We start from the raw sequence: 20,068 nt of genomic DNA, 5'->3' as shown, positions 1-20,068 counted from the left end.
TTGTGTCTGATTTTTTTTCCTTTATTTCTTTTTTCTGTCTTTTCTACACCTTCTACAATTAACATGCATCATTATAAATAACATTTGGAATATCAGTGGTCGATGTGCTTTATGTTACTATTATGAAGTAAAACCCTATTCATTTCTGCATAATTTCTAACGGCAAAATAGGCCGTTAGAATTTTATAGGCCTTCTTTTTGCTTTAGGGCTAATGATTAAAATTTCAGATTCTAATCTTAAAAATACATCTTCATAACTAATAAAAGGAGTCTCAGAAAGAGATGAAGGAGATGTCCCCTCTCTCTTGAATCAACAGAGGGAGCATTATCCTTCTGCATTATGAAGTGGGCTCAAAGAATCCAACTTGATAAGATGTTACACTGAAGACTCTAATAAGAATATCAAAAGACTTAAAATCCATAATTCTATTTGGTTATCTTATGTCATAATTTGTTGCTTGTACAATAATGCAATTGACATTTCTGTATTCCTGCACAGAATAGATATTTGTAAAACTGCTCTGTCAAATAACTAGTTACTGATGTTTTCATTTTCTCAGTCAAGTGTGTGGGAGAAAAAAAGCCTGTGGTTCTGCTAATCTACTTTAACAAAGAAATCAAGAGACTTATTTCAATTAATTAACAAATTGCATTAATAAATCCATGCAGGGCTGAGAGCTGAAGGCTATGCTCTGTGCTGACAGGCCCAAATAAAGAAAGCAGCAAAGAGAGGGGCGATAGACCATCTCTTTGAACCCTAGAAAGAGTCTGCTTGTCTCTGTGATGTAACTCTTGCCAACTCAGACTAACTCTGTTCTACTGAATGAGTCTGCAGAACCATCACAAAGAGAGTAAGAAAAAATACACACATATATGGTGTAATCCCCCGTGGCCCAAGAACCTCAAGCAGTTTTAATTTCTCAAGGAAGAGGAGCCCAGGGCACTATCCTCTGTGAAATAAATTCTTTGATTTGCTGCCAGCAGTCAGGCTAAAGGAAGAGCTCTGGGCACAATCTTCCAGGAATATGTGAGTTTTCTTTATGAAAAGGAGGCCACTTGGTAGCAGGGTGAGTTTCCCCATACTTTTAGTCTCCTGGAGGTAAAACACTGGCTTTCTTTGGGAACCAGGAGTTGCTCCCTGAAAAAGAAACAATAGGATGAGAGATCTGGTGCATTTTTAAGAACTCAGAGCATCTTTGTATGTGCTTTCTGAATGTGTGTCCTGAAACTTTAACTGTAGGTGAAGCAGGCATCCAAAGAGGGTCATTTCAATTCATATCTGACATGTGTGGAGACTTCCAGCTTCCACCTGGGCAACATGACACTGGACCTGAGTGTATTCTTTTTTCCTCTCCCTCCCCTTTTTCCCTTTATCCCTCTTTCTCTTCCTCCCTATTCCTTCTCTTTCAAGAGAGAAGCCGCACCTGAAACTAACATAGTGTTGTAGGTCAATTAAATCTCAATAATTTTTTAAAAAAGGAAAGAAAAAAGAAAAGAAATACTGGACCATACACACACACACACAACCTCACAAACACACATACATTAATTTGGATGATACCAAAAATTTTAAAAAGAGAATGATATGAAAATAAAATGATGGAGTTTCCTTCGTGGCTCAGCAGTTAACAAACCCCACTAGGATCCCTGAGGATGTGGGTTCAATCCCTGGCCTCACTCAGTGGGTTAAGGATCTGGTGTCGCCATGAGCTGTGGTGTAGGTCGCAGACATGGCTCGGATCTGGTGTTGCTGTGGCTGTGGTGCAGGCTGGAGGCTGCAGCTCCGATTTGACCCCTAGCCTGGAAACCTCCATATGCCGTGAGTGCAGTCCTAAGAAAGAAAGAAAGAAGGAAAGAAAGGATCAGTCAGATTAGGATAAAATACTTCTAAAACATATTATGTAATGAAGGACATAATATTTAGAACTAAAAAAAAGAAGAAAAAGGAAAAAACCTCTTACAACTCAGTAATAAGAAAAAAATCACAACTTTAAAACATGGGCAAAGATGTGAATTAAAGTCTTATGAAAGAATATATATGTTTACTAAATAAATACATGAAAAGATGCTCCACAGCATTAGTACATGGATGTTTATAATAGTTTTATTGATAACTGCCAATCCTTGGAAGCAACCAAGATAACTTTCAGTAGGTGAGTGGATGAATAAACTGGTATATTTAGACAATAGAATCTTTTTTAGGGTTAAAAAGAAATCAGCTATCAAACCACGAAAAGACATGAAGGAACTTTTAATGCCTTTTGCTAAGTGAAAGATAATCTGCAAGGACTACACAATATATGATTTCAGCTATATGGCATTCTGAAAGGGGCAAAACTGTGGAGACATTAAAAAAAATTAGAGGTTGCCAGAGGTAGGGGAAGTGGATGGGTGAATAGGCAGAGCACAGAGAATTTGTAGGGCAGTGAAAACACTCTGTATGATGCTATAATGATGGTTACATTTGTCCGAACCTATGGAATATACAACACCAAGAATGCATCCTAATGTAAACTATAGACTTTGGGTAATTATTATATGTCAGTATGGGTTTGTCAGTTTTAACAAATGTACCAACTCTGGTGGGGGATGGCAATAATGAGGGAAGTTATGCATCTCTGGGGGCTGGAGGTTTATGGGAACTCTCTGTACCTTCCCTTCAATTTTGGTATGAATCTAAAACTACTCTTAAAACATAGCTTTTAGAGTTCCCATTGTGGTGTGGCAGAAACAAATATGACTAGGAACCATGAGGTTGTGGATTCGATCCCTGGCCTCACATGTTAAGGATATAGCATTGCCATGAGCTATGGTGTAGGTCACAGATGAGACTTGGATCCACAGTTGCTGTGGCTGCAGTGTAGGCCAGCAGCTGTAGCTCTGATTTGACTCCTAGCCTGGGCCCTAAGAAGCCAGATAGAATAAAATAAAATAGTTTTTAAGTGGCATGGACTGGGAATTTGGGGTTAATAGATGCAAACTATTGCCTTTGGAATGGATAAGCAATGAAATCCTGCTGTATTGCACTGGGAACTATATCTAATCATTTATGATGGAGCATGATAATGTGAGAAAAAGAATGTATATATGTATGTGTGACTGGGTCACCTTGCTGTAGAGTAGAAAATTGGCAGAACACTGTAAACCAGCTATAATGGAAAAAAATTAACATCATTAAAAAAAAGTTTTTAAACATGAAACACACAAACACACACACATACACATACATCTGACCTGAAGGGTGCCAGAAAAAGAATGAAGAACGTTTTGTCCAAGGCCAGCACAAGGTTAGTAAATTCACAGGGAAAAAAGGAGAAAGCACGTCTCAGAACAATAAATACAATATTCTTCAATTTACTAAAAGTTCAGGTGCAAAATTATTACAACAACTATGAAGTAAAGGGAGTGATAAATACAAGATTAGGATTGTAGTTGATTGTCATAGGGAAGGAAGAAGATATAATCAGAAGGGATCCACATGGTACTTATAGGATAATGGTAATATTCTATTTTCTCAACTGGGTGAGGGTACAAAAGTCAGCGTTGCATTATTATTCTTTTTTTTTTTTTTTTTAATCTTTTTGCCATTTCTTGGGCCGCTCCCGCGGCATATGGAAGTTCCCAGGCTAGGGGTCGAATCAAAGCTGTAGCTGCCAGCCTACACCACAGCCACAGAAATGTAGGATCCGAGTGGCATCTGAGACCTACACCATACACAGCTCACCACAACAACGGATCCTTAACCCACTGAACAAGGGCAGGGATCGAACCCGAAACCTCATGGTTTCTAGTTGGATTCGTTAACCACTGAGCCACGACGGGAACTCCGCATCATTATTCTTTATACCTTCACATCTTTTATAAATATTTTTATCCATTCAATTAAAAGTAAAGGAAAAATAAATATCAGCCCACTTGTGACAAGCCAGGCACAGCTGAGGATGATATCCAAGTCTAATTTGTACTGAGGTGGGATGAGAATGGGAACTTGCCCTGTCACCCTGTGAGAATTCTGGGGTGATCTTCATGGTGGAAATAACTCAATGAACTGAGGTTGGCCTCCATATGCACATAATAGGCCCAACATTACTCTTTTCCCAGGGAATCACACCTGATCTGAATGGTTCATGCATCAGTCTTCAAGTGAGTAAAATTTTCCAGATGCTTAGTTGAAATTTAAGTGCAAAGAATATGACCGCTTCACCTCATATCTTCAGAGGCCTTCTTCCTCTCCATACTGACAGTGGGATCCTTTGGGGGTAGATGCAGATGGTATGTACAGATGAGGGTCTCTGTCCAGGTATGACTTGATGGGAAGGGCAGCTAGGAGAAGGGGTGGCATGAGAAGGGAAAGATTTCTGGGGTTAGTTTGGAAGCCCCTTAAAGACCTAACTCTGAGAATCTATATTTTTAGGGAGTGTTAGGGGTGGATGTCCATTTAAACTCATTTCATTTTCTTAATTTTCATTAGGGCTGGCCTAGACTTCTCTTCCTCTTCTGTGGCTGCTGGTTTTTTTCACATCACATCACCTGCAAGGCTTACTGCCTCACTGCCTCCTCCCCATGCCCATATTCGCCACCCCCCCCACTCCTGCTGGATTCCCTGGGGCCGCTTGCACAAAACATTTGTCTCTCAGATAATGGAAAATTTATTCTAAATTCTTATTTTAGATTGAGAAATATCCGCTCTCTCGTGCCTCTGTTGCTAATATATCTGTAACCTGTGGTTTTTGCACAGTTGAAGGGTCATGCTGGCCCTCCTTCTCCCTTCAAGCAGGACTGTCTTCCCCCATTTCTGACGGCTCATTTCATCTTCAGTTAACCAGTTGAGGGCCTGGTGGATGTTATGATGGGGAAGGGAGAAGAGTTTGATGTCTGCAAAAAGAGTCATGGGCCCTGACATTGAGGAGACCTCAATTAAACAGCAAATATTTGGAGGCAGGGACAGTGGTTCCCCCTGGAGCTGAAGAGAGATGCCGTGGCCTCCCTATCGCCCCTATTCCGGAGTCTCCTCAGGTTTCTCAAGCTATCAGATGCCTTCTATCTTTAATTTCGTCAGGATCAGTGGCTTGTGCTTTGGCCATGAACTTGAGCCCCAGGTTTATGGCTAGGTCCTCTGAAAAATGGCTTTCCATTTTTGTGTGCTCTTTCCCAGGGCCTCCCTCTGCCTTTTACTCAGATTTCCATTGAGACTAAATAGCCTTAGTTGTACTGGAGAAACAGAGAGCTGAGTCATGAGTCTAGAGAAATTCATGTACAAATTTGTGTGGCCATTGGATGGTAGGAGCCATCATTAGATATCAGATTAACCAGGGGATGAATCTGATATTTAATTGGGTACCATTGCCAATCTTCCCTCTTCTGTCCGGCTCTAGTCTGGTTAATAGGAACATGTAAGACTTGGAACAGGACAGGGCAGGGCACAAGTTCTCTCTATTGCTCTCACTGTGACTTTCTGTGTCAATTTCAAGCAATTTCCTGCCCCCATTCCCAGTTGTTTCGATGGTGAAATGGATGGTTATGGCACTGACCTTTCCCAGAATTTTTGTGACGGCTGGTGAGATATCAGACAATTAGAGGGTTGGAAAGGGCTCTGAGCTCTTATGGGGGAGTTCTTGAACAACTGAGAGAGCTACCATTTCACCCACAATCCTAAGGGTGCTGATGGTGCAGGAACCAACCTGGCCAACCTGAACAATGAAAGCCAATTGTAAAGTTGAAAATAGGCCCCAGATGCGAGGCAATTAGACAGTTTGATTTACTTCCTCTTTTCTAATTTGAGAGGTTTCATGTTGAAGAAAGTCAGTGTGTTAGAAGCTGCAGGAGACCTAAACACAGTCACCATGAAGCTGGGCTATGTCCTCACGACAGGGGTCTTTTCCTTTCCTCCTCCTATGCTCTGGGCCGCTCAGATGCTACTTGGTAAGTAAAATGTTTGAATAAGTGGAAATGGAGAGATGCATGACTTTGGGGAAAGGACCCAAAAGAAAGAAGCATGGATGACTAACTTCAGTCCTCCAAAGAAGCAGTGTTCAGGTGGGATGTGAAGGGTAGTATAAGAAATTTGGTGTATAGAACTGCATGGCTCTTTCTGAATATAATAATCTTCAACACTGTTCCATCCTAAAAATCCCCTTGACTGTGATGCCCTCCTCAGGTACAATCTTGACTCTTTTTTTCTTTTCTCAGATAAATTTCTTGAAAGAGCAGCCTTTACCTGCTATCTCCATTTCCCATTTCACTTACTCTTCAATTCTTACTGTCTGGCTTCCCCTGGAATCTGTTTTAGCCAGGGTGCAATGACCTCTATAATGACATTGCACCCTTTTAAAATCTCATCCTGCTGGACTTCTATGCTGCACTGGGCACTGGTTTTGTTTTTGTTTTTTTTCTTTTTCTTTTGTAGGGCTGTACCCGCCTCATATGGAGGTTCCCAGGCTAGGGGTCTAATCGGAGCTACTGCTGCCGGCCATGGCCACAGCAACCCAGGATCTGAGCCGGGACTGCAACCTACACCACAGGTCACAGCAACACCAGATTCTTAACCCACTGAGTGAGGCCAGGGATCGAACCCACGTCCTAATGGGTACTAGTAGGGTTCGTTAACCACTGAACAATGATGGGAACCCCAGCACTGGGCACTGTTGATTGCTTTTTCTTTCTCAGCAATCTCTACTCCCTTGGCTTCTGTGTGCCATTTTCTCCTTGTATTCCATGTCTCTCTCTTGGTCCCTTTGGTGGCTTTTCTTCTCTTCCCCTTAAAGACTAGTGTTTTCTACACTTGCGTCCTTATCTCCCTACTTTACTTTACAAGAAAGATAAAGTGAGATTATTTGTTTGTATAATTTTTACCATAACAGTATAATTAAGGGTTCTAAATCATGTCTCCAATCCTAATTATGATTTTGAGTTTCACATTCAAATATCAAGCTTTGCAGAAGACGTATCTACCTGCGTGTTTCAAGGTACCTCAGTACAATAAGACCAGAGTTGAACCTGTCTGTCCTCTTGGCCCCTTCCTCTCCTAATTTCATCTTTCATTATTATTATTATTATTTTGTCTTTTGTCTTTTTAGGGCCGCACCTGTGGCATATGGAAGTTCCCAGGCTAGGGGTCGAAACAGAGCTGTTGCTGCTGGCCTATGCCAGAGCCATGGCAATGCCAGATCTGAGCTGCATCTGAGACCTATACCACAGCTCACGGCAACACCAGATCCTTAACCCACTGAGCAAGGCCAGGGATCGAACCCGCAATCTCATGGTTGGATTCATTTTGGCTGCGCCACAATGGGAACTCCCTTTTGTTATTTCTGATCTCAGTTAACAGTAACCATCTAGATACCCAGGGCAAAAATTTGGGAGACAACCTAGATTCTTCTCTCACCTTTATCCTCTATACATGATCAATTATCAAGTTCGGCAAGGTCTACCTTCTAAGTTGGTCATAGAGCCAGTCTCTTCCATGGAGCTTAACTAAAGGTATCCTAGGACAAGCCCTCATTATTTCTGACTTGGTCTAGTCCAACAATTTCCTAACTACTCGTCATGTCTCAGCCTTGTGTCCTTGAAATAAGTTCTGCACTCTGAAGCCAGAAGGATTTCTAAAATTCAAGCCTGCTGGGCCAAGCTCTTTATCATGGCATTCAAAGTCCACTGTAACTTGGCCCCTATTTAACCTCTTCTCTCATTCTTTGAGCCTTGCAATTTATAATAGCAATAAATTATTATTATTATTATCTAATAAATCCCAACCTGCTTATATTCACACACTAGACTCTTACCTGTCTCCAAAGTTTTGCTCATACTGCTACTTCTGCCTGATATGAGCACTCCCCATTGCCCTGTATTCCTTTCTCACTTACAAACATCTAGGTATCCTTAATGACTCAGCTAGGTGGCATCTTTACCAGGAAATCCTCCCTGAAACTTCCTTTATGCTCTGATAGCTACCTGTGATAATTCTTTCTTATTACATTCTTCCTCATGCTAAAACAATCTCTTCATGTGCCTGTGCCATCTGCTGAACCAAGAGTTATTTGTAGGCAGGGACAGTGCTTTTTTGTTTATGGCTTTTAACTGTGTCTTATTTATCTTTGACTTCTCAGCACCTGCATTGTCCCCAAAACAGAACAATAGTTTTGTTGAATTGTTGTACTGAGATCTAGAAACAGGACTAGGTGGCTGTATTAATATACAGCAATGCTATTGTGGCAAGAACTCCAGTCATGGAATCAGATGCTCTGGTTTCAAGCTCCTCTTCTTTTATTTACTAGCTCTGGGTCACTTTGGAAAAGTCACTTTCATATCTCTGAATTCAGTTTTCTTATTTACAAAATGAGAATAGTAATACCTACCAAAAGTTTATTGAGTGAAAGTGTCTGGTAGCCCACCAATATTTTTATTTTACAAAATGAGAGAAGACCAGGTCCAGTTGAGTGACAATGGAGGAACTGAAAAGGAGTAGCAGGGTGATGAAGGGAGCTGACAGAGGACCTAAAGAAAGCACTTGGTACTGATGTCATGAGAATTAGGAAGTAGAGAGGGGCCTTGCTAAGGGAAGTTACAAGGTCAAGGGAAAGTATTAGGCCTTTGAAGTGGAAGGGAACAAAGCAAGTGGCATAGGAAAGGACAGACCGAAGAACTGAGTATAAGAGAATGGCCATGGGGCCAGAAGAAGGGGAGAGATGTTAAGAGGGACAAGAAGCAATCATGGAGATGGGAGAAATTTACCTTACCTGGGTAAACCATGGAGCTAAGAGATAGACTGAGGAGATCAGGTGAAAAATCTGTAACTCTTAGTTTCAACCCTGAAGCAAAGAAAGGAGTGTTCTTTAGTTACAAGTACAGACTGAGAATAGAGAATCAGGGGCAGAAAGAAGGACATGGGATGGGCTCTGCTGTTGCCAGGGAATGTTCAAGGAACAGAGGATGTGAAGGTAGAGATGGATGAAAAAGGAAGACCTGAAAGGGGAAGCAAGGAAGAAGGTATTAAAAGCTATTTGGTGAATAACATATTCAAGGATGAAGAGCCACATGAAATGTGGGAAAATGAAAATATGAAAGAAAGCCTTCATGGAAGGTCTGAAGATTGAAGTAAATCTGAACAGCTCAGTAGTCTGAACAGTGAAGTAAAAAGAACACTGACTTTGCATTCAGACATACATGACTTTCTTGCTCTGCGCCCTACTCTCTTTTAAAATTTGGGGTAAACTGACCTTTCTAAGACTGTTCATTTGAGATTTGTAAAATGGGGGTGAAATCACGTACCTAGAAATCTTAAGATTTTTGCGATAAAATAAGGTGTTAACATGCCTGGCAGTGTCTGGTACGTGGTAAATACCCAACAAATGTTAGAATCTGATCATCTTCCTTTCGCTCCTGTCCTGTGTCTGCCTGCTCTGGGCTCCTCATTGTCTTTGGCCTCTGGCTTCCTGCACCTGCAGCTAGATGTTATGCTGGTGAGTTCTCTGTTCTCTCTCTACCCATCTCCTTAAACCACAGCTCATTCACTGACAGCACCTGCAAGCCATCAAAATGAGTCAGAATTATTCCTCTGAGAGATCCTTATGGGTCTTTTGGAAAAAAGAGAGTTCTTTTAATTTAAAAAATTGTTTATTATAGTTTATTACAATTATGTCAATTTCTGCTGTACAGAAAAGTGACCCAGTTATAAATATATCTATGTATATGTGTATATATATATATTCTTTTTCTCACATTATCTTCCATCTTGTTCCATCACAAGTGATTGAATATAATTCCCTGTGCTATACCATAGGACCGCATTGCTTATTCACTCCGAATGCAATAGTTTTTATCTACTATCCCCAAACTCCCAGCCCATCCCACTCCCTCCCTTTCCCGTGGCAACCACAAGTCTGTTCTCCATATCCACGAGTTTGTTTCTTCTCTGTAGATAGGTTCATTTATGCCATATATTTGATTCCACATATAAGTGATATCATATGGAATTTTCTTTCTCTTTCTGACTTACTTCACTTAGTATGAGAATCTTTAGTTCCATCCATGTTGCTGCGAATGGCATTATTTTGTTCTTTTTTATGGATGAGTGGTATTCCATTGCGTATATGTACCACATCTTAATCCTTTTGTCTGTTGATGGACATTTAGTTTGTTTCCGAGTCTCAGCTATTGTGAATAGTGCTGTGATGAATATAGGAGTGCATGTATCTTTTTGAATGAAAGTTTTGTCCAGATATATGCCCAGGAGAGGGATTGATGGAACATACAGTAGTTTTATATTTAGTTTTCTGTGGTACCTCCATACTGTTTCCTAGTGGTTGTACCATTCCCACCAACAGTGTAGGAGGGTTCTCTTTTCTCCACACCCTCTCCAGCATTTGCTATTTGTAGACTTATTAATGATAGCCATTCTGACTGGTATGAGGTGGTACCTCATAGTAGTTTTGATTTGCATTTCTGAAATAATTACTGATGTTGAACATTTTTTCATGTGCCTGTTGGCCATCTGTATGTTTTTGGAAAAAAATCTATTTAGGTTTTCTGCCCATTTTTTCATTTGGGTTGTTTGTATTTTTGCTGTTGAGTTGTATGATTTGTTTGTATATTTTGGAGATTAAGCCCTTGTTAGTTGCATCATTTCCAATTATTTTCTCCCATTCCATAGGTTGCCTTTTTTTTTTAATGGTTTCCTTTGCTGTGCAAAACTTATAACTTTGATTGAGTTGCATTGGTTTGTTTTTGTTTTTATTTTTATTGCTTTGGGAGACTGACATAAGAAAACATTTGTACAGTTGATGTCAGAGAATGTTTTGCCTGTGTTCTCTTCTAGTTTTATGGTGTCTTTAAGCCATTTTGAGTTTATTTTTGTGCATGGTGTGAGGGTGTGTTCTAGTTTCATTGATTTACAGGCAGCTGTCCAGTCTTCCGAGCACCACCTTGCTAAAGAGACTGTCTTTTTCCCATTTTATATTCTTACCTCCTTTGTTGAAGATTAATTGACCATAGGTGTCTGGGTTTATTTCTGGGTTCTCTATTCTGTTCCATTGGTCTGCATGTTCTGTGAAAAATGTCATGGGTAATTTGATGGGGATTGCATTAAATTTGTAGATTGCTTTGGATAGTATGGTCATTTTAACTATATTAATTCTTTCAATCCAGGAGCATGGAATATCTTTCCATTTGTTTGAATCTTTCTTAATTTCTTTGATTAATATTTTATAGTTCTCAGCATATAAGTCTTCCTATTCTACTCTAAAGATTCCCTGAGAAGAGGGAGAAACCCTTGTAGAGCAATTTCATGTCCTCTTTCTCCAAGTTGCAGCATCATTTTCTGGTTCTTTGCGGACCATGGCCTCCCCAGCTGCCAGTTTTGATGCACTCCAATGCAAAGTACCTCTCAGCAGCCAGGAGAGCAGGTGCCACATGGATGAGGACTTGACGGACCTGAGGGATGTCGACTTCCAGATCAAGGGCTACACTTTCAGTGAACCCTTCCATCTGATTGTGTCCTATGGTGAGGTCCCAGAAAGGACTGACCGGTGCAGGGCTGCTCTTTTTCCCATTTCCCAAAGCTCTCTTTTCAGCCCCACAGCCTACTCAGGAAGTTACCCCCAGAAAATTGGCCATGGGAGGGGATGCCTTCTTCCCCATCTTCAGCTTAAGAAGCCAGGGTGCCCTCTGTGCTAGGCCCTAGAGAAGTTGATTTATGTTCCCAACCAAGGGTGAGAGTTACCTGGCTTCTCAGAGAAAGATTAGAGGGGTCTCTTATGGGCAGGACCTGGGGAGCTCCCAAGGAGGACAGTGGGTCACACTCAGCTCTTGCTTTGGACCACAGACTGGTTGATCCTCCAAAGTTCAGTCAGGCCCATATTTGAAGGAGACCCACTGGTTCTACGCTGCCAGGCCTGGCAAAACTGGCCGCTGACCCAGATCACCTTTTACCGAGACGGCTCAGCCCTGGGTCCCCCTGGACCTAACAGGGAATTCTCCATCGCTGTGGCGCAAAAGGCAGACAGTGGGCACTACCACTGCAGTGCTGTCTTCAGGAGCCCTGGTCCTGGGAGCCTAGAAACAGCATCATCTGTGACCATCACAGTTCAAGGTAAGAGCTGGAGGCAGTGTCATTTTTGCAGAGGCAGGTGGGGAGAGACAGAGGGACCAAAAATATCTTTCACTTGGGGATGGCAAGATCACTGAAGGCCTGAGGAGTAGATTGCTGGCAAATGCCTAAGTTGGGCTTCAGGAAGGACAGAGTCTAGGCATTGCATTTTCAAGTCATTCAGCCCCATTTCAAGCTTAACATGTTTCCTACTGTTCTATCCTACAGATCTATGCTTCCCAATTTTCACTGACTGGCATCTGGTCTATTGTCAGATTTGCCCATCTCCAGATCTAGTCCAGTCCTATCTACTGAAGAGAGAGAAAACCTGAAAGGTTCAAATGGAACTTTTCTAAGAGAGCTCCTTCCTGATAGAAATAGGGGAAAGAAAGTGTAAATGGGGTTCTTTGCCTGTCATGGGTCTACCTGAATGTAGGATGGCTGAGCTCTTCTTTCTCACCTCTCTCTCCCTCAGAACTGTTTCCAACTCCAGTGCTCAGAGCCACACCCTCGGCTGAGCTCCGGGAGGGAAGCCCGGTGACCCTGAGCTGTCAGACAAAGCTGCCCCTGCAAAGGTCAGCTGCCCGCCTCTTCTTCTCCTTCTACAAAGACGGCAGGAGAGTGCGCAGCAGGGGCCCCTCCTCAGAGTTCCAGATCCCCACAGCTTCAGAGGCACATTCTGGGTCCTACTGGTGTGAAGCAGCCACTGAGGACAATCAAGTTTGGAAACAGAGCCCCAAGCTGGAGATTAAGGTTCAGAGTGAGTTAGTGTGTTTGTGTGTTTGGTGTGCGTGAAAAGGCAGGGAGGAAGGGATAGGACAGTTGGGTCCATGAGCTAGGGTTTGGTGTGAGCAGTTTAAGAAGGGACATACAGGTGGCAGGAACAATGAGCCAGAGTCCCTGGTGATGGAAGAAAGCACAAATAAGGAACTTTTCCTTCAGACTATGGTGCACATCGCACCAAACCAAAACCTCAGCCAGCTCCTCTGCTGCTGCCCCATAGATCTTACACTCCCTCTGGGCATTTGTAGGAATACAGCATGCAGAGTGAAGATGAAGTAGTCTGGAGTTAACATTCAATTCTGGGAGTCCCAGTTAAGAAGGCTGCATTTGACCTGACATATACCAAGATGAGGGGTCTTGAGTCATGTCATAAAGAAAATAATGGAAAGGAATGGGAGATGCTTATCCTGAAGAGGAAATAATTCAAAGAACCAGCAGAGGTGTCCTCAAAACACTGAAGGCTATGGAGTTCCCTTGTGGTACAGCAGGTTAAGTATCCAGCATTGTCACTGCAGCAGCTCAGACCTGGCCTGGAAGCTACCAAATACTGTGCGCACAGCTTAAAAAAAAAAAAAAAAAAAACGCAGAAGGCTGGCAAAAGGATAAGGATTTATACTAAAGCCATTTGCCATAATAGGTTGACCTAAGACCAGTTACCACACGTATGCTGTAGGAAATTCAATACTGCCTTGAAAGAGGAGGAACTGGCTAAAATCAACAGTTCTCTGACGATGAGACCTTATTGCCAAAGATTTTCAAGCAGAGGGAATCAAGCTTCAGATTCAAATTTGGACCAGAGTCCTCCAGTTTCTGCTGCTATTGGGCCCCACAGCTACATTCAGAGAATAAGAAAAATTGACCAGGAATATAAGGGTAGGGCTAGAGTCAGACTTCACCCTTATGTGTATCTCCTCTTATATGTATCTCCTACTCCATGATCCAGGTCCCTCCAGCTCTGCTGCACCCCCCATCTTGAATCCAGCTGCTCAGAAGTCAGCTGCTCCAGAAACTACTTCTACTGAGCGCCCTGGGCCTCTGCCTCCACTGCCCACCCCTTCTTCTAAGGATCCAGGCTTCTCCTCTCCTCTGGAGATCCTAGACCCGCATCTGCGTCACCAAGTGCGTGAACTCCTCAAACAAATGCAGGATATAAGGGATCTCCTTGGTCACCTGGTCATGGAGCTGAGGAGTTTGTCAGGCTACCTGAAGCTTGAGATCACAAAGGGTCCTGCCGAATACAAGTAAAGCGTTCACCAACAGTATTTACTCAACTGCCTGCGATAAATCCAACTCTATTTTTCCTCTTTTTGTTCTGTATTTACCCATAAATACTTGTGCAAGTTTCCCAGTGTTTTATTAGTATAACAGAGTTAGATGAGTATAAATGTTTGTACACAGTGATAATTGGATTTTAGCTATAGAAAAAAATTGTGTATTCTCTCCTAATATGACAACATAATCCTGCTCTGTCTAGATTAGGAACTGCCTTCTGTTGTCCAGACCAGAATCTGGTGATCGAAAGAGAAGCAATGAGATAGATTTAGCGCAGTAGTCTCAACCAAGGGCAATCCCTCCCCACCCTAGGGGACATTGGACAATGTCTGGAGACATTTTTGGTCTTCGCATTGTGTTGGGGCTGCATATTACTGGTGTCTAGTGAGCAGAAGCCAGGCATGCTGTTAGACATCCTATAATCCACAGAACAGCCTCCCACAATGTAGGATTATCTTGTCTAAAATGTCAGTAGTGCCAACTTTGGGAAACTCAGCCTAACAGAGACATTGGACTCTGGGATGGACCTTTGCCTCATCTACTTACTCTCCCCTATACCCTCCTAGCCTTATTTAGCAAATATTAGTTACATGCTGGTATTTCATTGGCCTCTGCTACATGCCCAAGTTTATGTTATGCTATGTTAAGTATACTCATACGACAACGTCTCTGTCTATGTAGGGTTTACAATTTGAGATGGAGAGGCAGTAATATTCCTACCCATAAACAATTAAGCAGGGTATATAAAAATTCCCTACAGGATCCTACTAGGCTCAGAAGTATGTGATCAAGTATAACATTGCCTGAGTAACAATTAGTTGTTTTAATTTGTCTCTGAAGTAATTTTTCTTTAAAAATACACATAAATCTATTTTGGTACCATAAGAATACTCTTTTGTGTGTGTGCGTGGACTGCTGGTGTACATTCTCAACCAATGAGAGCTAGCCTGACAGATTCTACAGTAACCTTTGGTCAATGAGTTAGCACATCATTTGACCTCAGCCAATGAGTGTTCTACCATGTTATCCTAAATTACATGGTATGAGGTTATCCATGTACTCTTTCTTTGTGCCATTTATTCTGTGCATAGTTTTGATCCATGATAAATTACAAATCATACATATGTGATTATTGCAGACATACCACAAAAAAACAAAGGAATAGAATCATGCTGAATTTTAAAACTCAAGTGTTATGGTAGTTCCTAGACCCCTCTAAAATGTGAGTTTTATGATGGTCCCTAACACATTTAAGGGGGATCAGGAAGCAATTGGGAATTGGTAAAAGTCCATAAACATCATGGATTTGAGTAAGTGGAGGCTCAGTTGCCAATGGACCATGTTGGATGTGCCTCCAAAGATAATATGGTATAGCCATTCTACATGGAATTGATTTTGGTTAGTGGTACCATTTTCATGAATGCACCCTGCAAGCTCATACTAAGTAAGGAAGTCATGTACAGACAATAAAAGCTATCAGAAGGAGTTCAATTGTGGCATAGTGGAAATGAATCCGACTAGTATCCATGAGTATTTGGGTTCGATCCCTGGCCTCACTCAGTGGGTTAAGTGAGCTGTAGTGTAGGTTGCAGATGTGGCTCGGATCCTGAGTTGTTGTGGCTGTGGTGTAGGCCAGCAGCTACAGCTCTGATTTGACCCCTTGCCTGGGAACCTCCATAAGCTCGGGTTTGGCCCTAGAAAGCAAATAAATAAATAAATAAATAAATAAACAAATAAATAAAAGCTATCAGAGATCAAGGAGAGAAGACATGGGTGCAGCTGCACTCCTCATCCATGTGTCTGCATGGACCTCTATCATCACACTGCATTAACTGTATTTTATTTTATTTTTGTCTTTTTAGGGATGCTCCTGCAGCATGTAGAAGTTCCTAGGCTAGGGGTTCATGACTTTGGAGCCAGTTGTCCACCAACAGAAAAATGGATATGTCGTGCTATTTTCACAGAATGGAATACTATGTAGTAATAGAGTAAATGAACAATGGCTACTATGCAACAACATAAAAGAATATCAGGAATAGAACATTCAGTGAAAAAAATCAAGTCCCATAAGATACCATATAGTATGATGCCCTTTTTACAAAGGAATATATTGCTTAGCCATTCACTCATACATATGATAAACCTTTCTAAAAAGGCATGAAAATAAGCACCAACGTCAGGATGGTAGTTACCTCTAAGGGACTAGAAGAAGACCATAGGGGAAGAGCATGTAGGTAGATATTATTAATTTTTAAAATCTTCTCAAAGTAGGAATTTAGTCCTCCTTTAAATATATGTATTTCTCTAAATCATCTTCAAATTCCTATATTTTCCGACTTTATCTTTCTTAGAGGTAGTAAGAAGCCAAGTTTATAACTTATAATGTAAAGTAGTTCTTTCTTTTATTGATCCCCAAGTAATTCCAACCTGCTAAAGAATGTTCCCAGTACACTCTTAGTACTGCTGGATTTGGTGAAATTTTTTTTGTTCACCTTAAAATCATGACTGTAAATATTTCACATATTTTCCCCAGCCTTCTTCAGAGTAGACAAGATAACTATTTTTGTTTTCAGTACTAAAGCATCTTCATTTAGTTTGGCATTTATGTGCAAAGTACTATGCAAGGTGCTATAAGAAAAAAAAGGAAGATAAATTTAACATGATCTCTGCTCTCAAAAGAGAATTTAGTTGAAGTTTATGAATAAAATCTTGCCACACACAGATTTGTAGTTGGAAAAGGTAGGAGCATTTTTAAGAGCCTTTTTATATAATTGTAGATATTCTTCTTTGATGCTACATGAAAACTTGACATTGCTACACGAAAACTCGACATGAGTTGCATTATGGAATCTGAAACCATATCAACAAGCATTTCTTACTTTGTTACATTAAAATTCATTTGTTCATTACTATCGGATTTTTTCCCTTGAAATGACAGATTCACTTAGTTCACTTTTCAGAAAATGTGGAACACCCATGTCAGAATCACCATAATCTTTCAGTCATTCTTTCAGTTAAAAATGGTATTCTAAGAAAAAGAGAAGCTGGTTAGGATCAGAATTCAATTGTGCATGAGCTTTCCCTAAAAATAGCCATTTATATTTCAGTATGGAACAAAAGTTCACTCCTCCTTATTCATCACACAGAATAATAAAAAGATGTATACCTGCGCTCAAAATTTAATAAATTAATTTTAAAAATCATTTCAGGAGTTCCCATCGTGGCACAGTGGTTAACGAATCCCACTGGGAACCATGAGGTTGCGGGTTCGGTCCCTCCCCTTGCTCGGTGGGTTAACGATCTGGCGTTGCTGTGAGCTGTGGTGTAGGTTGCAGACGCGGCTCGGATCCTGCGTTGCTGTGGCTCTGGTGTAGGCCGGTGGCTACAGCTCCGATTCGACCCCTAGCCTAGGAACCTCCATATGCCGTGGGAGCGGCCCAAAGAAATAGCAAAAAGACAAAAAAAAAAAAAACCAAAAAACATTTCATCAAGGTTTTGTTTTGTTTTTGATTTTGTTTTCTTACTGTAAGTGCATAATGGTGAAAGAGAAAGTTTGTTGCCACTGCTTTAAATTGTGCTAAGGAGCCAGTAGTTTTATCCCACATTGCTTTGTACCATCAGTGCAAGTGTCAACTTGGTGCAAAAAGCAAAGAACCTCTTAGTATTAATATAAACATAATTTTGACTTTGCAGACACCCTGAAAAGGAAATTAGAACACCCAGGCATCCACAGATCAAACTGACAACCACTGAACTAGACCATTCTTAAAGCCCAGCCTGACGCTACCCTGAGTAACCTCAAGATCTATGCATTTCTGAAGAGACGAACCCAGTTATCTTTGTATTCCTAAATCAGTTCTCTGGGCTTAATACAATAATTCTGACCTCTACTTCAGGTCAATCTTTAAAATATTTTAATTAATTAGTTAATTATTATTTTTGTCTTTCTGTCTTTTCTAGGGTTGCACCCATGGCATATGGAGGTTCCCAGGCTAGGGGTGTAATAGGAGCTATAGCCACTGGCCTATGCCAGAGCCACAGCAACACCAGATCCGAGCCATGTTTGCGACCCACACCACAGCTCATGGCAACGCCGGATCCTTTACCCACTGAGCAAGGCCAGGGATCAAACCCGCAACCTCATGGTTCCTAGTAGGATTCGTTAACCACTGAGTCATGGCGGGAACTCCAATTTTTTTTTTTAATATTTTTAATTGAATGCTTTTTAAAATCTAAGTTGATTACACTATATGTTTATTTATTCCTTTGTACATCTGTGAGAAATAGCATTAGCTTCTGCACAGCGGTGGAAATAATCAACAGAGTGAAAAGGCATGGAATGGGAGAAAATACTTGAAAACCCTATATCTGATAAGGTTATATGTATATAATATATGTGTTATGTGATATATAATAAACTCATACGACTTACAGCAAAATATATAATAAACTCATACAACTTAATAGCAACAAAATCAATCAACATTATTTTAAAAATAGGCCAAGAACCTGAACAGACATTTGCCAAAAGAAGATGTACAAATGGCCGACAGGTATATGAAAAGGTGTTCAAGAGACTTGGTAGATTTCTATTCAAATTCCGGTTCCATCACCACATTCTCCACACATGTAAAGTGAAGATAATAATAATCCTTCCTTAAAGTGCCTTTGTGGTGTTTAAATAAATTAATATCTGTGAGGTGCTTGGTATGGTGCCTGTCATACACGTAGGGCTGCCACGCTCACCATAGTAAGCTAGTGTCGTTTTTGATAGCAACAGCAGCATTATCTCATTATCATCACTGAAAATGTCTTATTTCTCAGAATTATTACCAGATAATGGCATAACTCATCCAAAAATTATGCCTGATAGGTTTCAAAAAATTGCTCAGATAATAAAGGATAATTGCTAAATTTCTCTCCATAGTAAAGATGTGATGAATTAGGAGTTTCCGTTGTAACACAGTGGAAACGAATCCAGCTGGTAACCATGAGGTCGTGGGTTTGATCCCTGGCCTCACTCAGTGAGGATCCCTGTGGCTGTGGCTGTGTCTGTGGTGTAGGCCGGCAGCTGTAGCTCCAATTCAACCCTAGCCTGGGGTGTGGCTGCGGGTGTGGCCCTAAAAAAGTTAAAAAAAAAAAGATGTGAAGAATTAGAAATTTTGCAGCTAAAAGTTCTGCGTGGATGGAGTTCCCTTCGTGGCGCAGTGAAAACTAGGGGCCTGGGGTTGTGGGTTCGTTCGCGTTGCTGTGAGCTGTGGTGTAGGTCGCAGACACAGCTTAGATCTGGCGTTGTGGTGGCTGTGGTGTAGGCCGGCGGCTACAGCTCTGATTGGACCCCTGGCCTGGGACCCTCCATATGCCATGGGTGGGTCAAAAGACAAAAAGACCAAAAAAAAAAAAAAGTTCTGTGTTGAGAAAAAGATCCAATTTGGGAAAAATGCAGAAGAAAGCCTAGAATAAAGAAGTGTTGGGTGGGAGATTCTTCAAGCCAAAATTTAAGCACTGGCACTGTATGATGTGAACTCTACGAGTAATTCTAGAGATTTTCAGGGAAGACCATACACCTTACGAATTTTGAGTGTAATCAGGTTTCTTGTGAAATCTGATAAAGAGGCTGAGATCTATGTGGTGAGTCATAAAAAGCCAAAATAGAGTCATTCATGTAGACTAAGAGAACAGCTGATGAGTGCATTATATTCTTATCATACAGGCAGTTGCCTGGTGCCGAGCTCAGACCTCAGGGGCAGGTAGTAGATGAAGTGGGAGGCCTGAGCCGACCCTGGATGAGGCATCAGGCAGACCGTGGGGAACTGGGAGCATCGCCTACCCGGCCCTCTTAAGCAGGCATTTTATGATCTCTGTTTCTGATATGTAGTTCTCTCCCTCCTCCACTCTTAAGCACCCTATCAATTACCTCCCTGCTCTTCA

The 20,068-nt window shown here is 41.3% G+C and overlaps 1 protein-coding gene across 3 annotated transcripts; it reads left to right on the top strand.

Moving 5' to 3' along the window:
• Positions 5,766-15,022, top strand: FCRLA (Fc receptor like A). Of its 3 annotated transcripts, XM_021089517.1 has the most exons (5): positions 5,766-5,922; positions 11,300-11,497; positions 11,819-12,085; positions 12,558-12,842; positions 13,809-15,022. In XM_021089517.1, the coding sequence occupies exons 1-5, from the start codon at positions 5,790-5,792 to the stop codon at positions 14,108-14,110; spliced, it is 1,185 nt and encodes a 394-aa protein (XP_020945176.1). In that variant the 5' UTR covers positions 5,766-5,789; the 3' UTR covers positions 14,111-15,022. The 3 variants fall into 3 exon arrangements, with proteins under 3 accessions (XP_020945176.1, XP_020945177.1, XP_020945178.1); XM_021089518.1 differs by lacking the exon at positions 11,819-12,085; XM_021089519.1 differs by lacking the exons at positions 11,300-11,497; positions 11,819-12,085 and having other exon boundaries at positions 5,775-5,922.

Source organism: Sus scrofa, chromosome 4 (genome assembly GCF_000003025.6).
Source record: "Sus scrofa isolate TJ Tabasco breed Duroc chromosome 4, Sscrofa11.1, whole genome shotgun sequence".
Taxonomy (NCBI): domain Eukaryota; kingdom Metazoa; phylum Chordata; class Mammalia; order Artiodactyla; family Suidae; genus Sus; species Sus scrofa.
The sequence above is the reverse complement of the archived record's forward strand: the minus strand, read 5'-3'. Positions and strand labels throughout refer to the sequence as shown.

Coding starts and splice junctions, on each gene's coding strand:
- FCRLA (XM_021089517.1), top strand. CDS start 5,790: ATGTTGAAGAAAGTCAGTGTGTTAGAAGCTGCAGGAGACCTAAACACA. Junction 12,086..12,557: donor TGTGACCATCACAGTTCAAG/GTAAGAGCTGGA, acceptor TCTCTCCCTCAG/AACTGTTTCCAACTCCAGTG. Junction 12,843..13,808: donor GCTGGAGATTAAGGTTCAGA/GTGAGTTAGTGT, acceptor TCCATGATCCAG/GTCCCTCCAGCTCTGCTGCA.